The 18,882-nt window shown below is 48.6% G+C and overlaps 1 protein-coding gene across 1 annotated transcript; it reads left to right on the top strand.

The window, feature by feature from the left end:
- The first annotated feature begins 16 nt into the window (after window positions 1-16).
- On the top strand, window positions 17-18,636 carry COTL1 (coactosin like F-actin binding protein 1). The gene is made up of 4 exons (XM_033070014.1): window positions 17-196; window positions 488-570; window positions 10,688-10,845; window positions 18,210-18,636. Exons 1-4 carry the CDS (start codon window positions 120-122, stop codon window positions 18,318-18,320), a joined length of 429 nt encoding a protein of 142 aa, XP_032925905.1. The 5' UTR covers window positions 17-119; the 3' UTR covers window positions 18,321-18,636.
- Window positions 18,637-18,882: the final 246 nt, after the last annotated feature.

Raw genomic sequence — 18,882 nt, 5'->3', positions numbered from 1 at the left:
GCTCGGCTCGGCTCGGCTCGGCTCGGCTCGGCTCGGCTCGGCTCGCTCAGCGCCGTGCGGCAGCAGCGGCGGCCGCGGCCCCCCCAGCTCCGCGCTGTCCCCCCCTCCCCTTCGCCCCCATGGCCACCAAAATCGACAAGGAGGCGTGCAGGGAGGCGTACAACCTCGTCAGGGACGATGCCAGCGAGGTGAACTGGTAGGTGTCCCCCGGCATCCCCCCGTCCCCTCTCCCCGCTCCCCGAGGGTGACTGCTACAGACCTTGCCCCTTCTCCTCTCCCCCGCTTCCTAAAGAACGCGTTTTTTACATTCTGTTCTTCCCCATCTCCTCCTTTCCTTTCCTGAAGATTGTGATTGTTCGATGTATTCTTCGCCTTCTCTTCCCCCGCTCCAAAGGGTGACTTTTAAATGTGTTACCCCCTTTCCTTTCGCCCATCCGGAAAGGTGACTTTAACTGCATTATTCCCCTTGTCTTTTCCCTCCCCGAAGGGTGACGTTCAAGTACAATGGCTCTACAATCGTCCCTGGAGACCAAGGGGTAGACTATGAAGCCTTCAAAAGGAAGTGCACAGGTAAGCTTTGGTCCCTGTCCGCCCTCCCCGTGCCCAGGCCGAGGGGAAAGGATGGGAGGGAACCTGGGGGAACTCCGATTATTAACGCTGCTGCTCCCCGTGTCCTGCGGGATGCGCTTCCAGCTCCACAGAGCGCAACTCGAGTCCGGAGTCCGCGGGTCCTTTGTCTCACCCTTACACTTAAGGTCCTTCCTCCCCTCTTTGCACAATCTTCCAGCGCCTCTCGGTTATAAACCAGATAAAAAACGTGATAAGCAACGGCCGCCGTGTTGGGCAATGCGATTTCAGGGCAAAACCGGCTCAGTCGTGGCTAGAAAGATGCTGAGAATAAAGTACAAAATCCTTCTGGAAATCACAGCACCAAAGCGACTGGAGCTGGAAGGCTCGCTGGGATTTTTTTAAGAACGCGGAACGTGAGCGGAGGGTGGGCATTGAGAGCGGGGCTCGAACAATACAGCCCTGCAAACAATCGCAGATGTGGCGTTGCACAACCACAACTCTTGCGGCTCCAGGTTTAAACGTGGCAGTCCATTGCTGAGCTGCCGGCTGGGGATCATTCCGGGCAGGAACAAAGCCTGGGGAAAATGAAAATTAATTGGGGAGTGTTTTAACTTCGTCTGACTGTGACTTTTGATGAGTTTCACAAAAGCTGTTCTGGTTTTTGTCTCGGTTTTCCTCCTATCTTGGCTGCTAGTTAATGTCACCAAGTGAGTGAGATACAGAGTATTTTTTATTAATATTGGATTATAACAAAGCCTTCCTCGCTCAGCCAGTTACCGTGCATTCAAGTGCTGTGATCCACCTGTAGTTGCAGAGTTCTGTCTGGGCTGTGCTGAGCAGTGTGTGCCCTCTGAAAGTGGGGCAGCTCCTGGGGACACCTCAGGCAGTGCTGTGGGAACATCAGTGCCTGTCCCCGGGGCTGGGAGTCCCCGGGCTTGGCTTTGCTTTATTGAGTGGAAAGGGAGAACTCCCAGGGATGTAACTGAGGGCAGGACAGCTCTGATCAACCACAGGAGAAAAGAGTATTTCAGTCCTTGGAAAGGAGTGAATGAAGATGGTTTAGGCTGCCCTGCTGTGGTGCTGGCAGTGGGGTCTCACTGGGATTAACACAGCCACTGATTTCCAGAACCTGCAGGGAAGATTCTCAGAGCTAAGAAAGGTCCTGGTGTAGCTGGTGTCACTGCACTGCAGGAGCTCCTTCCCACTCAGCTCTCTTCAGTGGGCAGCAGAAGGGAAAAGCAATTACCTGGAATCCAGGGAATGCCGGGGAACCCCAGGGCTCAGCGCTTTGGGAGTTCATGGCAGTGGTTAATCGTTCCCTTGGGAGGTCAGTGACTTCAGGATCTGAGTGCCACATTCTCTGTCCCCTCTCCTGAGCATCTCCAGCATCTCCAGACACCTGAGGCTTGCAGGGCTCTTTCCCATTTATTTTCTCTCCTTGCCTTTATGCAGTCCATATCTTTCTTTTTGTCTGAGCTGATTTTCAATGTTTTTTTCTGGGTGTTCAAGAACTTCCTATTCTCCATTCTGTGGCAAAGGGAATCCTTTTCTGGAGTGGCTGAGCAGGCAGAGGGGCTTTGGCAGAGCACAGGCATGAGTTGGGCTGGGTAGGATGAGGATGACAAACGGTGGAGGCACACAGTGCACTCTGGAGTGCAGCTACAGCTGTGTTCTTAACAGGGTTTATAAACAAGGTGTTCAAACCAAGCTGGCCCCTAGCCAGAAAAAAAATGAAATTTTACAAATAAGCTCAGTAAGGGAAGAGTTAAATACAGGGCACTTGTGGGGTAGGCTGTGGCCTATTGTTAACATTTAATGGGGAGCTAAATCCCTTAGAGCTGCTCCATTGCTCCCTTTCCTTCTTCCTTCTTTCCTTGGCACCTGCTGAGGTTCCCTAGCAGACCAGGGCCAAGGTGTCCTCAAGCCCACCTCTGGAGCACAGCTGTTGGAGGCTTAAAAAAAAGGCAAATTGAGGTGTCTGGTCCTTGGCTGAGAGCTGAACAGGATCTTCCTCCACCCACGAATTTTGGGGAAGGAAGAGATGCAACTTTTGGAGCCTCCATCTGTGCAGCAAACCTTCACCTGGCCTGCTAGACACAGGCAGGAACCAAACCTTGTGCCAGCAGGGAAGCTGGAGCTTTCCTTCCCATCTGGAAGGAAGTAGAAGTAGAGTTGGTTAGAGTATTTCTACTGAAACAAAGTCAGGAAGAAAAGAGTAGCAAGGGGTGGGGAAAGCTGTTAAATATTATTTCTTCTTGTTGTTACATCTCTTTCCTCCTGATCTCTTCCATCTCCTTTTACATTTCACTGGAAGGGAGAAGAGCTGCTATCAATGCAAACAGCTTCAGGAAATGCAATTAAAAATGAAAAAAACCCTTGATATCAGAATAAACTTCCTTGGTTTGAGTTCTTGTTGTGTGACAAACACTGCCCTGAAAGCCACAAAGTGCTGCAGCTGCCTCTGGTAGAAGCTGAGCATCACTTGGTGGCTGGAGGTGAGAGCAGGAGCTGGGATTGCAAATCTGTGTGCAGAGAGTCACTGTCAGAGCTCGCTCTGTTCCACCTTCTGCACCAGCTATTTCAGCCGTTCTGAGCTGCAAACATCCGTGTTCCCTCTTTCTTTAAGCTCCATTCTTATGAAAAGCACCTTGGTACACTTTGCTGGGCATTAGGCAGCAGCACGGGCGGGGTCACTCTGTGCTGATTCCAGCCAGGGCTTTTGTACCAGTTTGGAAAATATCCTGTGCTGGATGTCCTGCCTTGTGCAGTGACAGAGCTCAGGAAGGGTTCTTGCTAACAGGGCTGTGGTTTTACTTTTTTCCCCCCATCCCTAACCCTTTGCATGCCCATCACTGACTCTGCAAACCTCCTGGGGACAAAGGGAAAGGAGAGAAACTGAAATTGCTTCTTTTAGAGGAAGTAGCAGTTCAGACAGGCTGTGTCAGAAACCAGCTCTGCACACTCCAGCCCTGCTCTGGGGCTGCTGCAGGAGCACACCTGACAGAGTGAGGCCATGCCCTGAGCCAGGAGCTGCTGCTGTCCCTGCTGTGGCTCCATTCCTCCTCTGCTGCACTCTCAGATACACATCCCACACCAGATCCTGGCCTGGGGGCCTGTTCTTCCTTAGATCTTCACTAAACTTTTCACTAAACATTCCACTATCACATTTTTCCCACCCCTATTTGGGGACAGCAACTGCCACTCTCAGAGGAAGGAAACATGGGAAGAATTTCTTCAGTGCCCTTTTGTTCAGGGTCCTGGGGTGCTGCTGCAAACACAGTGAACCCTGGATCTGTGTGTGTGAATCTCTGTGGGGCTGTCACTGTCAAGGTGTGTTTGTCTCAAGACAGCTCAGACACTGCCAGGGAGGGAGCAGACCTTCATTCAGCCAGGCTTTCATCTTCCCTGGCCTCTCCTCCAGCCCATCTCTCCTCCAGCCATCCCAAAGTAAAGCCAGGGAGGTTGGTTTAAGCCACTGCACATCCTTGTGTGATTTGGAGGTGGCTGCTGGGGGCTCTTCCTCTTACAGTCCTGTCTAGTGGCCAGTGTCCTCCCTATGGCCAGTGTCCCCCCTAATGGCCAGTGTCCTGTCTAATGGCCAGTGTCCTCCTTAATGCCCAGTGTCCTCTCTAATGGCCAGTGTCCCCCTATGGCCAGTGTCCCCCCTAATGGCCAGTGTCCCCCCTAATGGCCAGTGTCCTGTCTAATGGCCAGTGTCCCCCCTATGGCCAGTGTCCTCCCTATGGCCAGTGTCCCCCCTATGGCCAGTGTCCTCCCCATGGCCAGTGTCCTGTCTAATGGCCAGTGTCCTCTGTAATGCCCAGTGCCCTCTCTAGTGCCCAGTGTCCTGCCTGTGCTGGCCCTTGCCTGCCCCAGAGAGCTGGAGACCAAACTGGAGGCCATTCCCTGTGTCAGGGTCATTAAACACTCAGTGCAGACACTCCTTGTGTCTCCTGGCTGAGAATGTTTTGGTTAGTGCTAACAGCACAGATTACCTCTGCATGGAACAGGGACTTAATTCAAGGCTTCTGATCCTTTTTCCTTCCCAGTTCCAGCTCTTGCCTCTGCAGCTGGCCTGGCTCCAGAGGAAGCATTAATTTGGTGGTTAGTACTACATGCTATCAGTACACTTTGAAAAAAAACAGCTGAGCTGGTGCATTTGAAGCCAGATAGAGATAAGAGTTGAAGGTTATTGTATGGAAGGATGTGACAGCTCTCAGGATTTTTTTTGGGGGGGGGATGTTTTTAATTTCAAAGTTGTATAACTGGGCTGGTGATGCTGCTGCTGGGAAGAGTGGAATGAGTTACAACTGAAATGACATCCTGTGGAACTTGTGTGTGTGTCTGTTGTACCTGACTGCCCTGGACATTGCCTCAGTATTATGGAGCAGCAGAGCATCACATTGGCCGTGTCTGTGGTTTAATTTCATTTTTTTTAGTGTGTAATTTGCCATTAAGCAGTGGAGTGGCCAGAAGACTGTATTTTCCCTCCCTGCCCCCCCCCAGCCATATGTGAACAGCTGTTCTCAATGCATCTCTGACAAAAGAAATAATGAGCCTTTTATTTGGAAAGCCCCAGTCCAGATAAATAATTGCAATGACAGCATGAAATGGGATGGCTATTCATGTGTCTGAAAAGATCAGCCCAAAACCACACTGGGCATTCAGCAGCAGGAAGAACAGAAAATCTTTGGTCTGAAGTAAATACCCTATAAAATCATTTGGGGTAGACATAAAATATTAGAAAATAGACATAGAATTGGCTCCTAACAAAAATACAGGTTTTTTTGGGGTATTAAGATCAATTGTCCCAGAAATCCTGGGCTGCACATTAAAAATGCAGGAGCTGTGAGTTGAGGTTGTAGGAAAGATTTGTAAAAACACACGAGGACATATAATGAGATAGGTGCTTATCTGCATTTGGCTGCATCTTAAGTTGCTAAACTGGGCCTTGCAAATCAATCTCCTACTGCTTTTGTTTTTCCTCCTCAGTGTTCATCTCTCCTGCTTTCCCTTACTGGCTATTTAAAGGAAGACCTGGGGCCACGGGTGGCTTATGGAATTTGTCACCGTGCCCCTGTGCCCTCCCTGCCTGTGTGGACGTGCTCCTGGCAGGGTCACAGAGCAATCCTGGCTCCAGCTGGAGCCCAGGCTCAGCCTGTGGACAGGGTGTGGGTTTAGGGAATATTCTCACTGATTTTTGTGGGTGTAACTCGTCAGGTCAAGGCCTGCAGTGATGGTAACTCTTGGGTTTTGTGATGTTTAATTAAAATGTTGTGGCAGAGGAGGAGGGAGAGAAGAGCTTTGTACCTTTGTTTTGAGACCTTCTGGCCAACCAACACCACAATTCCTTCCTCCAGGGAAAAGCTGGGTCCCCTTCTGCTCCCACCCTGCTCTCAGCATCACCCAGGTCAGGAGAGAAATCATCATTGCCACAGGGGCAGCAACCTCCTGGTGGCTTCAGTGGACCAGAGAAGCCCCTGTGGGCTCATTTTCCCCATGCTGTGTCCCTGCACTCACAGCAGCCACCCTGAGTCACCCAGAGAGGGTTTGGTGGCCCAGGAAAGCCCCGTGGTGGCCCTGGGGTCAGACACGTCTGAGATGATTTAATGAACACGTTGGGGTGGAACAAGGCAGCCCTGTGTGAGATCTGTGGGCTTAGTGCAGGGTTTGAGAGGAAAAAACAGAGTGGGAAAGGGTAGGGAATGATTCTGTCTGCTCTTGTAGCCATGGGGTGATTGAAGAGGTGGAAAATCGACAAATTAATCTACAATTAATCCAATTGAAGCAAACAAATTAAACCTTCGTGGAAGCTGTAGTAATTCTTGTTGGACAGAAGACAAAAGCAGGTCAGTCCATCACCTGCCTCGCTGCCTGTGACCTTGTTTCAGCAGCAGGTGAGGCTGGGAGCAGTGTTTTCATCCTGGCACATCTGTGCCTTGGCCATTCAGAGCCCTCAGCCCCAGAACCGTGACAGTTTGACAATGCATTTCTTTCCTGCAGCTATTATCTTTTACTGATGACTCACTGCGTTTTCATCTAATGGGGAATTTTTCACTACAGCTGAACCAGAGCACTTGAGTGGATGTACAAAAAGAGAAGGGTACCATGAAGGGAATCTCTGTAGTTTGGCATCAAGCTTTGTTGACAGCCAAGGGCAGCTTAGTCAGAATATTTGGAAAATCCTGTCTTAGTGATAAATAAAGAGTTTGGAGAGAAATAGCAAGTGATGCTCCTTAAGGCATCCATTGTGCTGCTCATTGTCTGTCCAGCCATTGTTAAAGGAGTCGTGCTATTAATTGAATTAACATTGTTAATTCCTGCTGTTTGGGTCTTGTGTGATCCCAAATAAAGCTGCTATTTCCATCCTCCCCAGATCAGTTATGTGCTTCTCTCTGCCCTGAAATTCATGTCTCAGTGGCTGGGAGGGGGTTGCACAGGATTTCCTCTTTCAGGGGAGATCCATGCTGTCTCTCTCTGATTTGTTCTGCTCCCCTCACTCCCAGCAAATTCCTGAAACCACCGTGAGTGGTTTTGTGTGGTGGGTGTTAATGCCCTGAGATTTCTCTGGGAATTGGCACTGATGGCATCGATGACTTCCAGCGTGGGGATTTGGTCTGGCAGGGTAGAACTGATTAACTGTGAAAGAGGAAATCTGGGAGCAGGAAAGAACTTGCATTTTGATCCCCTTATCACTGGGAACACGCTTCAGACTAATTGTGAAACTCAGCCACTTCTGCTCAGGGATTTTGACCTGCACTTGGAGAGGCTTATACCCAGGCTGAGCCAGAGCTAAAAACCTCTCCATCCATCCCTGATGCCCTTTTAGGAACAGAGACATGTTAATTGCTCAGGGCTCCAATTCTCATTCCCTCTCGGCTTTGTGTGCAGTGCAATTCACACAGGCGAGTTAAGGCATCACATTTGTGCTAAATATCCTGGGCTGAAGGCTGTGGCAGCTGGAGAGCCTGCCCTGCCTCCAGAAGGGATTTAAACTCCATGGGGAGACAGGAGGAGACAGGACCCAGCTGGGGTGTGACCCCTTCAAGCCCCCACAAGTGAAGCAGCCCCAGGAAAATCTGCCCAAGAGGTGACTCAGAGCAGCCTCAGGTGCTCCTTAAACTCACTGGGACTGAACAGGGTGAAGTAAGAGCTGCTCATGCTCAGGTGATCTCATGGATAAATGCTGGAATTGCTGGATTTGGCTCTCTTTAATGTCCATGGGCAAGCACTGGAAGTTCTGCTGAGAAGCAAATCCTGCTGCTGCCAGTGAGCTGAGGGTTCATGTGAAATGGAAGTTATTCTACAGACAAATTCACAGAATCTCTGAATGGTTTGTGCTGGAAGGGGCCTTAAGATCATCTCATTCCAGCCCCACCATAAGCAGGGACACTTTCTACTATCCCAGGGTGCTCCAAGCCCCATCCAACCTGGCTTGGACACTTGGGATGGGGCATCCCTGGAACTTCCTTTATGTGCTGCTATGAAAAAGCACTCTTTTTTCACACTCATTACCTTTTTTCCATTCTCTTTATCCTAAAGTGGCATATTCCAGTGTCCAGGTTCTGAACAGCCTTTGTTGGATGAAAACCCCCCAGGCTCAAGGTGGGGAGCGAGGGCAGTGGCACCATGGCAGGGCAGGAGGTGCCAGCACTCCACGGCACCAAAGAACCTTCCAGGGCTGCTCCCAGCACAATCCTGGGCAGGGCATGGCCTCCTTTGCTGTCAGAGCTGGGGAAGCAAGGCTTGCTCCTGATCTGCTAATTGTAACATTAGGGGATTTGCTGTCTCACTTCCCCTTGGGTATTTCCTGGCTGTCGCCTCATTTATGGCTCTAATCAATCTGGGGAAGAGGATTTGCTGTCAGAACCAGCAGTGTCCACGGGTGTTTCTTACACTCACCAGGAGCAGGGGAACTGAGGGAGAAGTTTTGTTTGCCTGCATTGTTGGTACACGATTCTTTCTCTCCTTCCAAAGACCCATCTGGATTTTTCCTCTGAATAAGATCTTTCTCTTTGTTTCTATTTTTGAGATCTTCAGAGGAGTTTGTTTTGAACACTGTACTGGCTCACACACCCCCCTGCATCCATTTTCCAGTTTGCCCAGTATTACTCAGTTAGTGACAAAAGAATAAAAAAGAACAGAGAGAACAAAACAGGGAGAGCAGAGGAGGATTTTTTCCAGACTTAAAAAAACTCTTCTCTTTTATCAAGGGGAATTTGTCCACACTTTGGCAAATCAAAATGTTAAAGAAGCTCTGAGGTATGGCAGCTTGCAGAGAATATCTGAATTTTTATTTTTTAACATTGATTTCTAGCAGCTTATTTTCTGGGGGTGAACAATTTAGAGCTGCTTCTCCCCTGTCCCCAGAGCTCTTGGGGCTGTCCTGGCTCCTGGAGCGTGCTGGGGATCTTGGCAGTCACTGCTACACCTGGAGCCTGCATTTCCACCTGGCAATTAGTCAACCCAGCAAATCCCTCTGAGGCATGTTGAACTGGGCACAAGAAGTGTGCCAGGATTACCAGGAGTCCTCTCCAGCAGCAGCTTTGTTCTGCTTTGAGTCACCTCCTCCTAAAGGCCTCGAGTGACCTCGGAGCGATGAAGAAGCCGTGATGAGGAATATTCCACAATTGCACAAGTGCCCATCTGCTTTCTGCTTTCTGCCACTGCTGCTGCAAGGCTCCAGCATCCCTTGGAGCTGGGGATGCAGGGGGATGGTGCTCCTGATCAGGAAGGCTTCCAAATGCCTGGCTGCATGAATCACCAGGGCATGGAGGAAGGAGCTCTGTGAGATAAGAGCGTCCAAGCTCGTCACACATATGGCCAGGGTAAATTCACCTGGTGTGGTGCAGCACAAACCAGCTGTGAAACAAAGGTCAGCACAGCTCTAAAATCCAGGACTTCTCCCTCCAGAGTTTCTGGAGGAGAAGAAAAACACACCTGGGCAAGTAATTGGAGGTTTTTCTTTTCCTCCTTCTTCTCCCCTCCTTGTAAATTCATACAGCAAGTGAGTCAGAAATGGATGGAAGGAGGAAGAAAGATCAGATTTGCACAATGGCCAGTTCCTGGTAATGCTATAAAATGTGACCCTAATCCTGCTATTCTGTAAGAGACACCAAGGTATCACTTTATTTCTCTCTGCACCAGACCTGCAGGTGAGTAATTTGGCTGAATGTGTAACTGGGGTTAGCTCTGAGCTCCTGACCTGCCTGCTGGCTCTACTTTAACCATTTCCACTGTGATGTAGGGCATCCAGTTCCCTCCCAGTAACTCAGAGAACCCAGAGGAGGCAGAGCTGACAGCAAAGCACACCTTGTAAGCACTGGGTGTATGAACAGAGCCCCTGTACTGCCCCCTGATTCCCAAATTGAAACATGGCATCAGTGCTTTTCCTTGGTGTCTGAGAGCAACAGGCTCACCCTGGAAAAGGGCAAGGCAGGGATGTGTAAGAGCTGGATGGAGAGATGGAGAATTCAGACTCTGAAGATGCTGTTTATTGCACAGATGAGGTCCCAGCAGTTGTGGGGGTGGGTGAGCCCACAGCTGGTGGCTGTAGGCAAGCCCTGGGTCCTGGAGCTCTGTCCCATCCATGTCACAAAGCACTACATTTCTTTCTTTGCTGTGCATCTCAATACCTAACAACCAATCAATACCTTTACTATTACCTCCAGCCTATCCTAACTACTGACATTACCATATTCATGTTGCTATTTTCCAATCACAAAAGGTCAGTATGTTCAGTTTAAGCTAGAAGTTGTTTTTAGTTTTCTTGCAATGGAAAATTCTGAGATCTTGTGACATTGGTTTTCTGGTTTGTCTGTGAAAATCTTTTTGCTTGGTAAAACCATATTTTGTTTGAGGTGGATTCATCCTTTGCTGAGTTATAAAAACCCTTTCCAACTCATTTTACCCTTTGCCTTTTTAGTTACCCAGTAAGACTGGCACAGCAATTCTTCTACATCAAAACCTACTATCATTTCTATTCCTTCTTCTGATTCTACATTCAAAGATCTTTCTGTTATACACACATATCTGTGAGACCTTCCTGTCAAATCCTCATCCTTCCCAACAGGGATATTCCTCCTTTAATCCATTTTTCCCTTTTTTCCCTCTGCAGACGATGTGCGATTGTTCGGCTTTGTCCGGTTCACCACCGGCGATGCCATGAGCAAGAGAGTCAAGTTTGCCCTCATCACCTGGATTGGAGAGGATGTCAGTGGCCTGCAGAGAGCCAAAACTGGGACTGACAAGACTCTGGTCAAGGAAGTAGTACAGGTAACCTCTTCCTTGTGCTCCTTTTCTGTAGGAACACGGGCAGGAGGGACAGAGGGAAGGATTGGCTCATCCTCCAACTTAGGGGTTAATCCTTTAAAGAGAAGACATTGCCTGTCTTCCTCCTAGGAAGGCTTAACATCTGCCCTTTGGCCACCCAGGCACAAAGAATCACCTTTTGAGCTTCAGGCTGACGTAGCTGCTTCAAGAGGGTGAATTTATGTCTCCCATCCCCTTCCTCGATATGCAAATCGTTCAATATTGAATGATCACCAGCAGTATTAAGTTCAGCAGGTAAAATTAAACAGGAAAACCCACACCCTTGTTTAAACTTCCCCGGAGGCCTTTTGTCTTTGCACGGTGAACTTGTGGAGCTAATCACCTTTGGTCTGAAGTCCCCATTGTACCAATTAACAAACCCTTAATAGCTAACTAGATGTGAGCAGGCTTTGTTTGGCCTTGGGCGTAGCAGGGGAAAGAGAAATGTGCCCAGTCCAAGTGAGAACAAACAAGAGCCAGGAGAGAAGTGACTCGTGGGAGGCTGCACAGAGCCACAGCTGAAACCTGGCTGTGATGGAGAGGATGCTGTGTTTGGAATATTTCTTCTGGAGGAGTATTTAAAGCAGGATTAGCTCTTCCAATGAAACACAGAACCAGCTCGCCAGAGCCTGAGAAATTATTTTGTTTATGCTCTTGGAGAGTGGGCTGGTGATTAAATGAATGTCCCTCAATACCTGAGCTCTTGCCTGTGTAAAGGAATCTCCAGCAGGACACTGTGAAGGGTGAGAATGGAGCCCCCTCAACTCTTTGGTAGTTTATTTGATACAGAAGATTACTTTAGATAAGAGAATGAAGAAAATAATACATTCCAGATAAACTCTGGTGCTAAATGTTTCACAATGACAAGGACTCAGAGGGGTTCTCCAGAGAAACTTCCAGAATGACACCTGAGAGATGGGAAAGCAAGTTTCTACTCATGGGAAGCAGCTGAAACTGTGTAATTGTAGCTGAAGATGAAATTATAGAGTGCTAATGAATGACTCTTACATGAGTCACTAAGCCCAAGATTTTCTTAAAAATCTGTTTAGACAATGTGTTCCTGTTGAGTTGAATAGCATTCCTGAGCTCTGTGCTCAGCTCTGTCCCTAGGTCTGTTACATATAATTTGCAATTTCACTTGTTTCATCTTTGATTAGTAGTCTGTACAAGTTAATAATCTGGTGGAGCATTAACCATTCTTGGCTGTTACTTAAAAGCTTTCATATTCCAATTAGTCTGTACCAAAATACAAAACCAATACAACTGGTACTTGATACACTTTTACTGAGCAACCTTTCTCAATGTCACAGCACTGGTGATCTCCTGTCCAGAAGAAATTATCTTGACAAGTATTTTGAATAGTTCTTAATATGCAACTGAATCCCTCTGAGTGGAGTGAGATAAAAGCAGAACTATTTTCTTCTTTTTATGCCTGTGACCTTGCAGATAATCTGTCAAAATAAACAAGGACAAGAAAGTCCTACTGAAATTTAACAGAGGGAATTTATCCCAGGGAATTTATCTCACTCTTAGTAGCTCCCTTGACCTTCAGGCACATTCTCAGTCTTGTGTTTTTCACAGAGATTATTTGAGATGTGTTACACACAGAAAAATACACTTGTTTTTGTTTTTCTGTAATGATAAACTACAAATTGGAGTCAGTGTTGGTTCATCACTTGGAATCCCACCCTGAGGTGGGAGATTTTTGTTCTGCAGACCCTGAACAGCATGCAGGTGCGCTGGGCTGTGTGCAGGGAGGGTGGCACAGGGAGGTTTCTGTACAGCTTTGATCTGCACAAGGGACAGGCTGGGATTCCAGAAGAGCTCTCTCAGTAAAACCTGAAGGGCTCTCACAGTCTTGTGCTGTTTGCCAAAACAACTGTGGGTTTTTATTTAAGGCCAGAGAGGGGCTCCTGCTTTATACCCTGTGCTGAGCTCTGCTCAGAGCTGAACAAACACCAATAAATGCTGCTGGTCCTGGGAGACAAAGTGAAAAAAGAGTCAGCTCAGGCAGCTCCTGCCAGCACAGCCCAGCCCTGGGATAAAGAGGATCCCACACAGGGATTGTGGATGGCTCCCAGAAGCTCCTGCCACAAGAACACAAGGGACTCAAACTGGAGAGGGGCAGGTTCTGGGCTGTGAACAAAGGGATGAACTATAACACAGCAGAGAGGGGAACTGGGCTGCCCTGGCTTTGTGTTCTTCCCTTGGAAGGGGAGCAGGTGCTGAGAAATCTGTGGGGAGGTGGATTGGGAAGCAATGCTGGTGCTGAGTGCAGGAGGTTGCCAGAAAACCTCTCAGGAAGAAAGGACAATTGATTTTTAGCTGTAATAACTGTAAAATGACAGGGATGGATCTCATCTGCTACAAATAGCTGTAGCTCTTCTGATCTGTGCTAGATGAGAGCCAGGTCTTCTGGCCCTGCTTGGATCTATGCTTATTACCTCCTTAATGTTGTTGGAAAATGGCTTTTGAGTTTATTGTATTTCTTTTGGATTGTAGAAAAATCCACTTAAAGAACTATCAGGAGCTTCTTTTTTTTTTTTTTTTTTCCCCATAGCCATTTATTTTTCCATCCTTTCCTCCTTAACTCAGCTGGAATTTTTAGCTCAGGCCTGCAGCCTGGTCCAAGCAGTTCAGCACAGAAAGCCAGGATGGGGAACAAGTGTTTATCTGTATCTTCTTAAGGGTCTGGCTAAGTCCTGCTGTGTGAGACTGCTGTGCAAATGGAGTAGGGGGATGCACAATTCCATTTTTATCCACTGGCCTTCTCTCCATGCCAAGGACAGATTTAATGGGGGAAGAAGTGGCACAGAATTTCCCATTGCAGGCAGCTTGAGATGTTTGGGAGATAATTTCTGGGGTAGAGTCTAAACCTGCCCCTAGAACAATGTAAACAACTGGGAACTTCATGGAACAGTGACTTTTGCAAGGCTGCATCAGTTTGTCTGATTTTCCATGGATTTTCACTCTTCTCTGTTTTCATCAGCACTCCTTCCCCCACAAAGTCATGTGCTCTGTTATTTCCCTAATTCATATTCAGGGTAAAACAGCTCTGTTTCTGTGAGGAAATATTCCAGGCATTTTATTCATCATTATTTTTGGTGAGGAATTCATCTGGCTTTGGTGATGTCAACAGCTCTACTGAGTTCCTGCTTTGCAGCTGAAGCCCAGATCTTTGCTTTGCTCACCTTCCCCTTTTCCTTTGGATTCCTCACTGCACTGATGGTGTCCCATGAGGGAGCACCCCCTGATGGGGTCCCTGTCCCCAGTTTTGGGATCACACAGAATTCCCTGTATGTGCTTTGGTTTTCTCACATCAGTACAGACTCCTGACCAGAAGATTAAATAGTTAAATTAAACCAGAAGGTTTAATAGCTCTGTTAGAGGCAGTCAGGAAATCAAACTCACAGGGAGCAGCTATGGCACAGAGGCTTTGAGAGTTACTCATGAGGGTGAGTGAGACCCTGCTGGGAATGCAAACTGAATTCTGCTTTGTGACTGCTTTTCCTGTTCTGGTTTACTGTAATGACCATACCAAATGGGTATGGATTTACAAGAACTCCCAGCCTAGAGAAGAGGGTCAGAATCAGCAGCTTCTCATCCCCCTGTGTCTGACACACAGACTTGTGACTCTTCCAGTGGGATGAAGCACAGGCTGGGAGAATTTGCAGAGCAGCTGAAATGCAGCTCCCAGTGCTGAGACAAGTGTTTGCCAGAGGTTTGGACTGGCTTCTCTCAGTGTCTGGAACTGGTCCATGCAAAATTGGCAGGGAGCAGATTTGAAGAGAGGCTTTTTGCTGAGCTTGGAGTCTGACAGCTGAGTGCAGGAGCAGGTTTGCTGGAGGTCTGGGACTCAGACCATGCTGGAAAAGAAACCTGGGAGATGTCATCTCCTGACCAGTGGATGGGAGTGCTGACATTAAGCACAGCAGAACTGAGGATTTTGAACATCAGCAGAAGCTGCTCCAAGCCCCAGTAAAAATAAAATAAATAAGGAATGGCAAGAAGCTGCTCAGCTACCTGGCACCATCTGTAGCTGCTGAGTGTCTGTAGACTATACCAGGATTTTATTCCTGGCTCCAGGTTCCCAAGCTGGGATTTACAAGGGCCTCTGCAGACCTAGCTTGGTACAATATCTGCACCACACAGATTTTCCCTTGGGCAATTCAGGGAAATTTTATGGCCCATATGCTAAACATTCAGGGCTTGGAAGAGGAAGAAAATCTACTCCACCCTTTTTTTTCCCCCTTTAAGTGGCTAGAAGAGGAGGATTGAGCTTTCTGCACAGATTTCCCTTCCCAGGGAGGGATGCAGGCTCCTTCTTTGCTCCTGCCCTTTCAGTCTGTACCTGCTGTGGAGGTGGACACAGGGATGGGATTCCAGAATTGTGAGCCTGTGCTGCTCAGACACAATGAGAGTGCACTGGAGAGCCACGAGTGAACCTCAGCATTCCTGTGTCCTGTTCACTGGTTTGGGAGGCAAAGCAAAGAGGCTGTGGTCACTGCTGTGTTGTGAGAGTGAGAAAGATAAATGGCATCATTGTTTTTGTTATCTGGAGGCTGCTGATGAAGACAAAGGCTGGGATTCACTGGCAGGGCTTGCTGTGGTTGTGGAAAGCCTGGGGTTGGGGGGAGGAGAAGGGAAAAGGAAGTGGAGGATGTGAGATGAAGACACATGTCAGCAAATCAAGGGCCCAAACACCAGAGTTCTGCACTGTGCCTCAGGATTTGCACCCTGAACAAAAGCTCAGCCCCAGAGAGCTCAGACAGTAAATTCAGAGTAGTGAGGGAGGCTGTGGCTGGGAAAGGTCAAGCAGGATGTTAAAATCAGAAATTCCAGGCACCCAACTCACCAAAAGCATCTTCCCTCCTTGGGCCAGTGTGAGGAGACACCGTGGGTGAGAGTCAATGTGGGGAACTGAGGAGGACCCTGAGAGAACGGAATAAAGCAGAGTTATTAATAGCAGTGACCCAGATTGCACTCTGAGGGCACAAATCTGGCACAAGAGGTGGCCCAGTCAGCTAAGAGGATATTTAAGAGTGGCTGGGAGCAGAACCCATCTGGCCACTGCTATGGGGTTCATTCCTTGCAAAGTGTCTTGGTGGTGCTGATGTGAAATCATGGCTCAGCCCCCAGGAGTCATCTGGATAAATGTCTGGCTGAGAAAGCATCTGAGTAATTATATTTACTTTGTGGCACATGTAATTAATTCTCCTGTGTTTGGGCATGAGTGCACTTGCAGTTTTAATTTCAGAATCAGCTGGATGCTGCAGAGTGGGCATTGAAGAAAACCCTCCCAACATCTTTAAAATACATTTTTCATTAAATCCCTCTCAGAAACGGTTTTATGGACCTGCCTCAGTTCTCACTAAAGCAGGGCAAAGACTTGCCCTGGAATCAGACAGTCCTGGATAATCTGCTTCCCAAGGTGAGGAAGATTTGTTATAGCTGGTACCATAGAAAAGGAATTGAAAAGGCTCACCTCAAAACTCACATAGGGAGCACACCTCAGTGAGCATCAAATAGCTGAAAATCCTGGGCTCAGTCTCAGCAAGAGCTGAGCTTTGCAGAGATCTCACCCCAGAGACCTGGCAGTAGGACACTCATGAGCATGACTTAAAAAAATAAAAAGGATTTGTTTTTCTGTGGAAAGCAATGTCTTTCCCATTTTCCCTGGACTCTGCCAAGCTGTGGACGAGTGCCTGTGCTGTCCACATGGCCTGCAGGCAGTGCAGCAGGGCTCGTATTCCTGGGCTGCCATCAGGCAGGGCAGAGCAGACAGGGCTCCTGAGCTGCTCCCAGGATTTCCTACAGTGTGAAACAGGATCAGCCACAGCCCAGGGGAAGCAGTGGGGGAGGAGGAAGCTGTTTTCCTCTCCCTTCCACTTCTCCCACTGCATGAAAGAGGCGCTGAGGCTCTTTCAAGCTGCATCCTCCTCCACCCCCTCCTCACCCTCTCTGATCCCAAACTGAGACCCTTGAGATGCTGCCAAATAAAGAGCCCTCCCATGGAGTCTGAAAGCAATTAGAACCCCCCATTCCCATTGTGCCAGGGCTGCTCCAGTGCCAGGGAGACCCACACAAGATTGCTGCTGCTCTCCCAAAGCTTTGCCTCCTTCCCCCATCACCTTTAGGGGAACTCATTGCCCAGGGATTCAGGCATTGCAGATTTCCTGAGATATCACAGCAAAGCTGCTGGGATTTTAGTTCATGCTTTTGGTGGAGTGCAGTGGATGCTTGTGTTTGTCATGCTGGCTAAAGCTCTGTGGGGTGGGGGAAGGGAGACTCATGCAGTGCTCTCAGTTGTGGTTAGGAAGGGGAGGAAAATGCTAAAGCAAGCAGCAGAGAGCCTGTGTGCTGTGAAATGGCTGTGCACACACATGGATGCCATGCTGTGAGCAGCAAGGACAGCCCCCACAGGGGAAAAAATCCCTGAGGTGCCACTGCTCTGACAAGAGCCCTAAAGGCACCCTGGGATCCCATTCTGCTCCCAGAAAGGTTTTGTGTTCACAGCCTCACATCCCAGCAACTGCCTGGGGCTCCAGGAGCTGCAGAGAGCTCTCAAGCAGGGGAAAAGCTGCCCTGCAGACACAAATCATTCATCCAGTGTGTCCTCAGAGGTCACTTGGGATCACAAAGCACAGGGCAGAGCCTGTGAGCAGAGCAGCTCCCTGGCTGGGGCAGTGTCCTGGCTTTGGGTGTGCTGGAGATGAGGTGAGGAGGCACCAAATGATGGATTTGAGGGGAGGAGGCACCAAATGATGGATTTGAGGGGAGGAGGCACCAAATGATGGATTTGAGGGAGGAGGCACCAAATGATGGAGATGAGGGGAGGAGGCACCAAATCCACTGAAGGAGCTGAGATTGCTCCTGGTGCCATCCCTCCTCAGTCTCTCACTGATGGCAGGTGTGACACTGCATTGTGCTCTGGGGTGGTGCTGTTCTTTTTTTAGGAGAAAGGGCCCTCAAAAGGGGACAGAGAAGATTAATGACTTGCCCAAGATTATGCTGAGGGTCAGTGGCAGTCAGGAGGTCAATAATTTTGAGGGTTTTAGTTCACATACTGCTTAGGGAACCTGCCCTAACCTGGCCTGTGCATCTCCAGGAAGAGCTGCTGCACCCCTGGATTGGAAGTGGATACACAACATTTTTCCAGGCTAAGTGTTGGGTTTTGCCTTCACTTCTGTCTCATCTACAGCTTTCTATTTATATCAGGAGACCAGGGATGCAGCTCAGACACCCAGGGCAGCTGGATAACCCATCTTCATTCAGCTCCTTTGAAAATATCTCCCTTTTTTAACAGGCTTTTTCTTTATCTCTTGCAGAACTTTGCCAAAGAATTTGTGATCAGTGACCACAAAGAGCTGGACGAGGATTACATCAAGAACGAGCTGAAGAAAGCAGGGGGGGCTAATTATGATGCACAGACTGAGTAAAGGCAGGAATCTCCTGGCACCATCACCTGGATCTCAAAGGGAGGGCAAAGGCACAATAAACTAACACACCTGAGAGATGAGGCAACTGTGGCTTTCTGTGGCTGCACATAAGAACTCCCTTTTTTGCATACAGTGGACTTTTATTTTCCATTCTCTCTCACGAAGCATTCTTCTCTGGGGCTCTGTTTTTCTTTTTTCCCCCTTTTTTTACTCATAACTCTGTCCGTGTTCTCGCACCTGTGGAATTTAGGTTTGGCTCTGCTTTGGTCCTATTCAGCCCTGTGTTAGTAGAGACTTGCCACTGTGTCCTTCTTCATGTCTGTGTGTTTTATTTGGGCTCAACCTGGTCTCTGAGGGAAGAAAGCTTTGGGGCAGTTCTGAACATCGATTACAGTAATTTCACGACTATAAGGCGCACCCTTTTGACTAAAATCTTCCCCCGAACCCGGAAGTGCGCCTTATAGTCCGGTGCGCCTTATATGATGGACAAAGTTGCGAAATTCGCCAGCCTGGAAGTGTGAGCTGCAATGGGGGTGTGGTGCCGCAGGAGCACCGAGTCGCA

This window comes from Catharus ustulatus, chromosome 11, assembly GCF_009819885.2.
Source record: "Catharus ustulatus isolate bCatUst1 chromosome 11, bCatUst1.pri.v2, whole genome shotgun sequence".
Lineage (NCBI taxonomy): Eukaryota > Metazoa > Chordata > Aves > Passeriformes > Turdidae > Catharus > Catharus ustulatus.
The sequence above is the reverse complement of the archived record's forward strand: the minus strand, read 5'-3'. Positions and strand labels throughout refer to the sequence as shown.

Excerpts from the sequence above, each read along its gene's own strand:
- COTL1 (XM_033070014.1), top strand. The coding sequence starts at position 120 with ATGGCCACCAAAATCGACAAGGAGGCGTGCAGGGAGGCGTACAACCTC. Across the intron at positions 571-10,687 it reads CTTCAAAAGGAAGTGCACAG|ACGATGTGCGATTGTTCGGC; the intron begins GTAAGCTTTGGT and ends TTCCCTCTGCAG. Across the intron at positions 10,846-18,209 it reads TGGTCAAGGAAGTAGTACAG|AACTTTGCCAAAGAATTTGT; the intron begins GTAACCTCTTCC and ends TATCTCTTGCAG.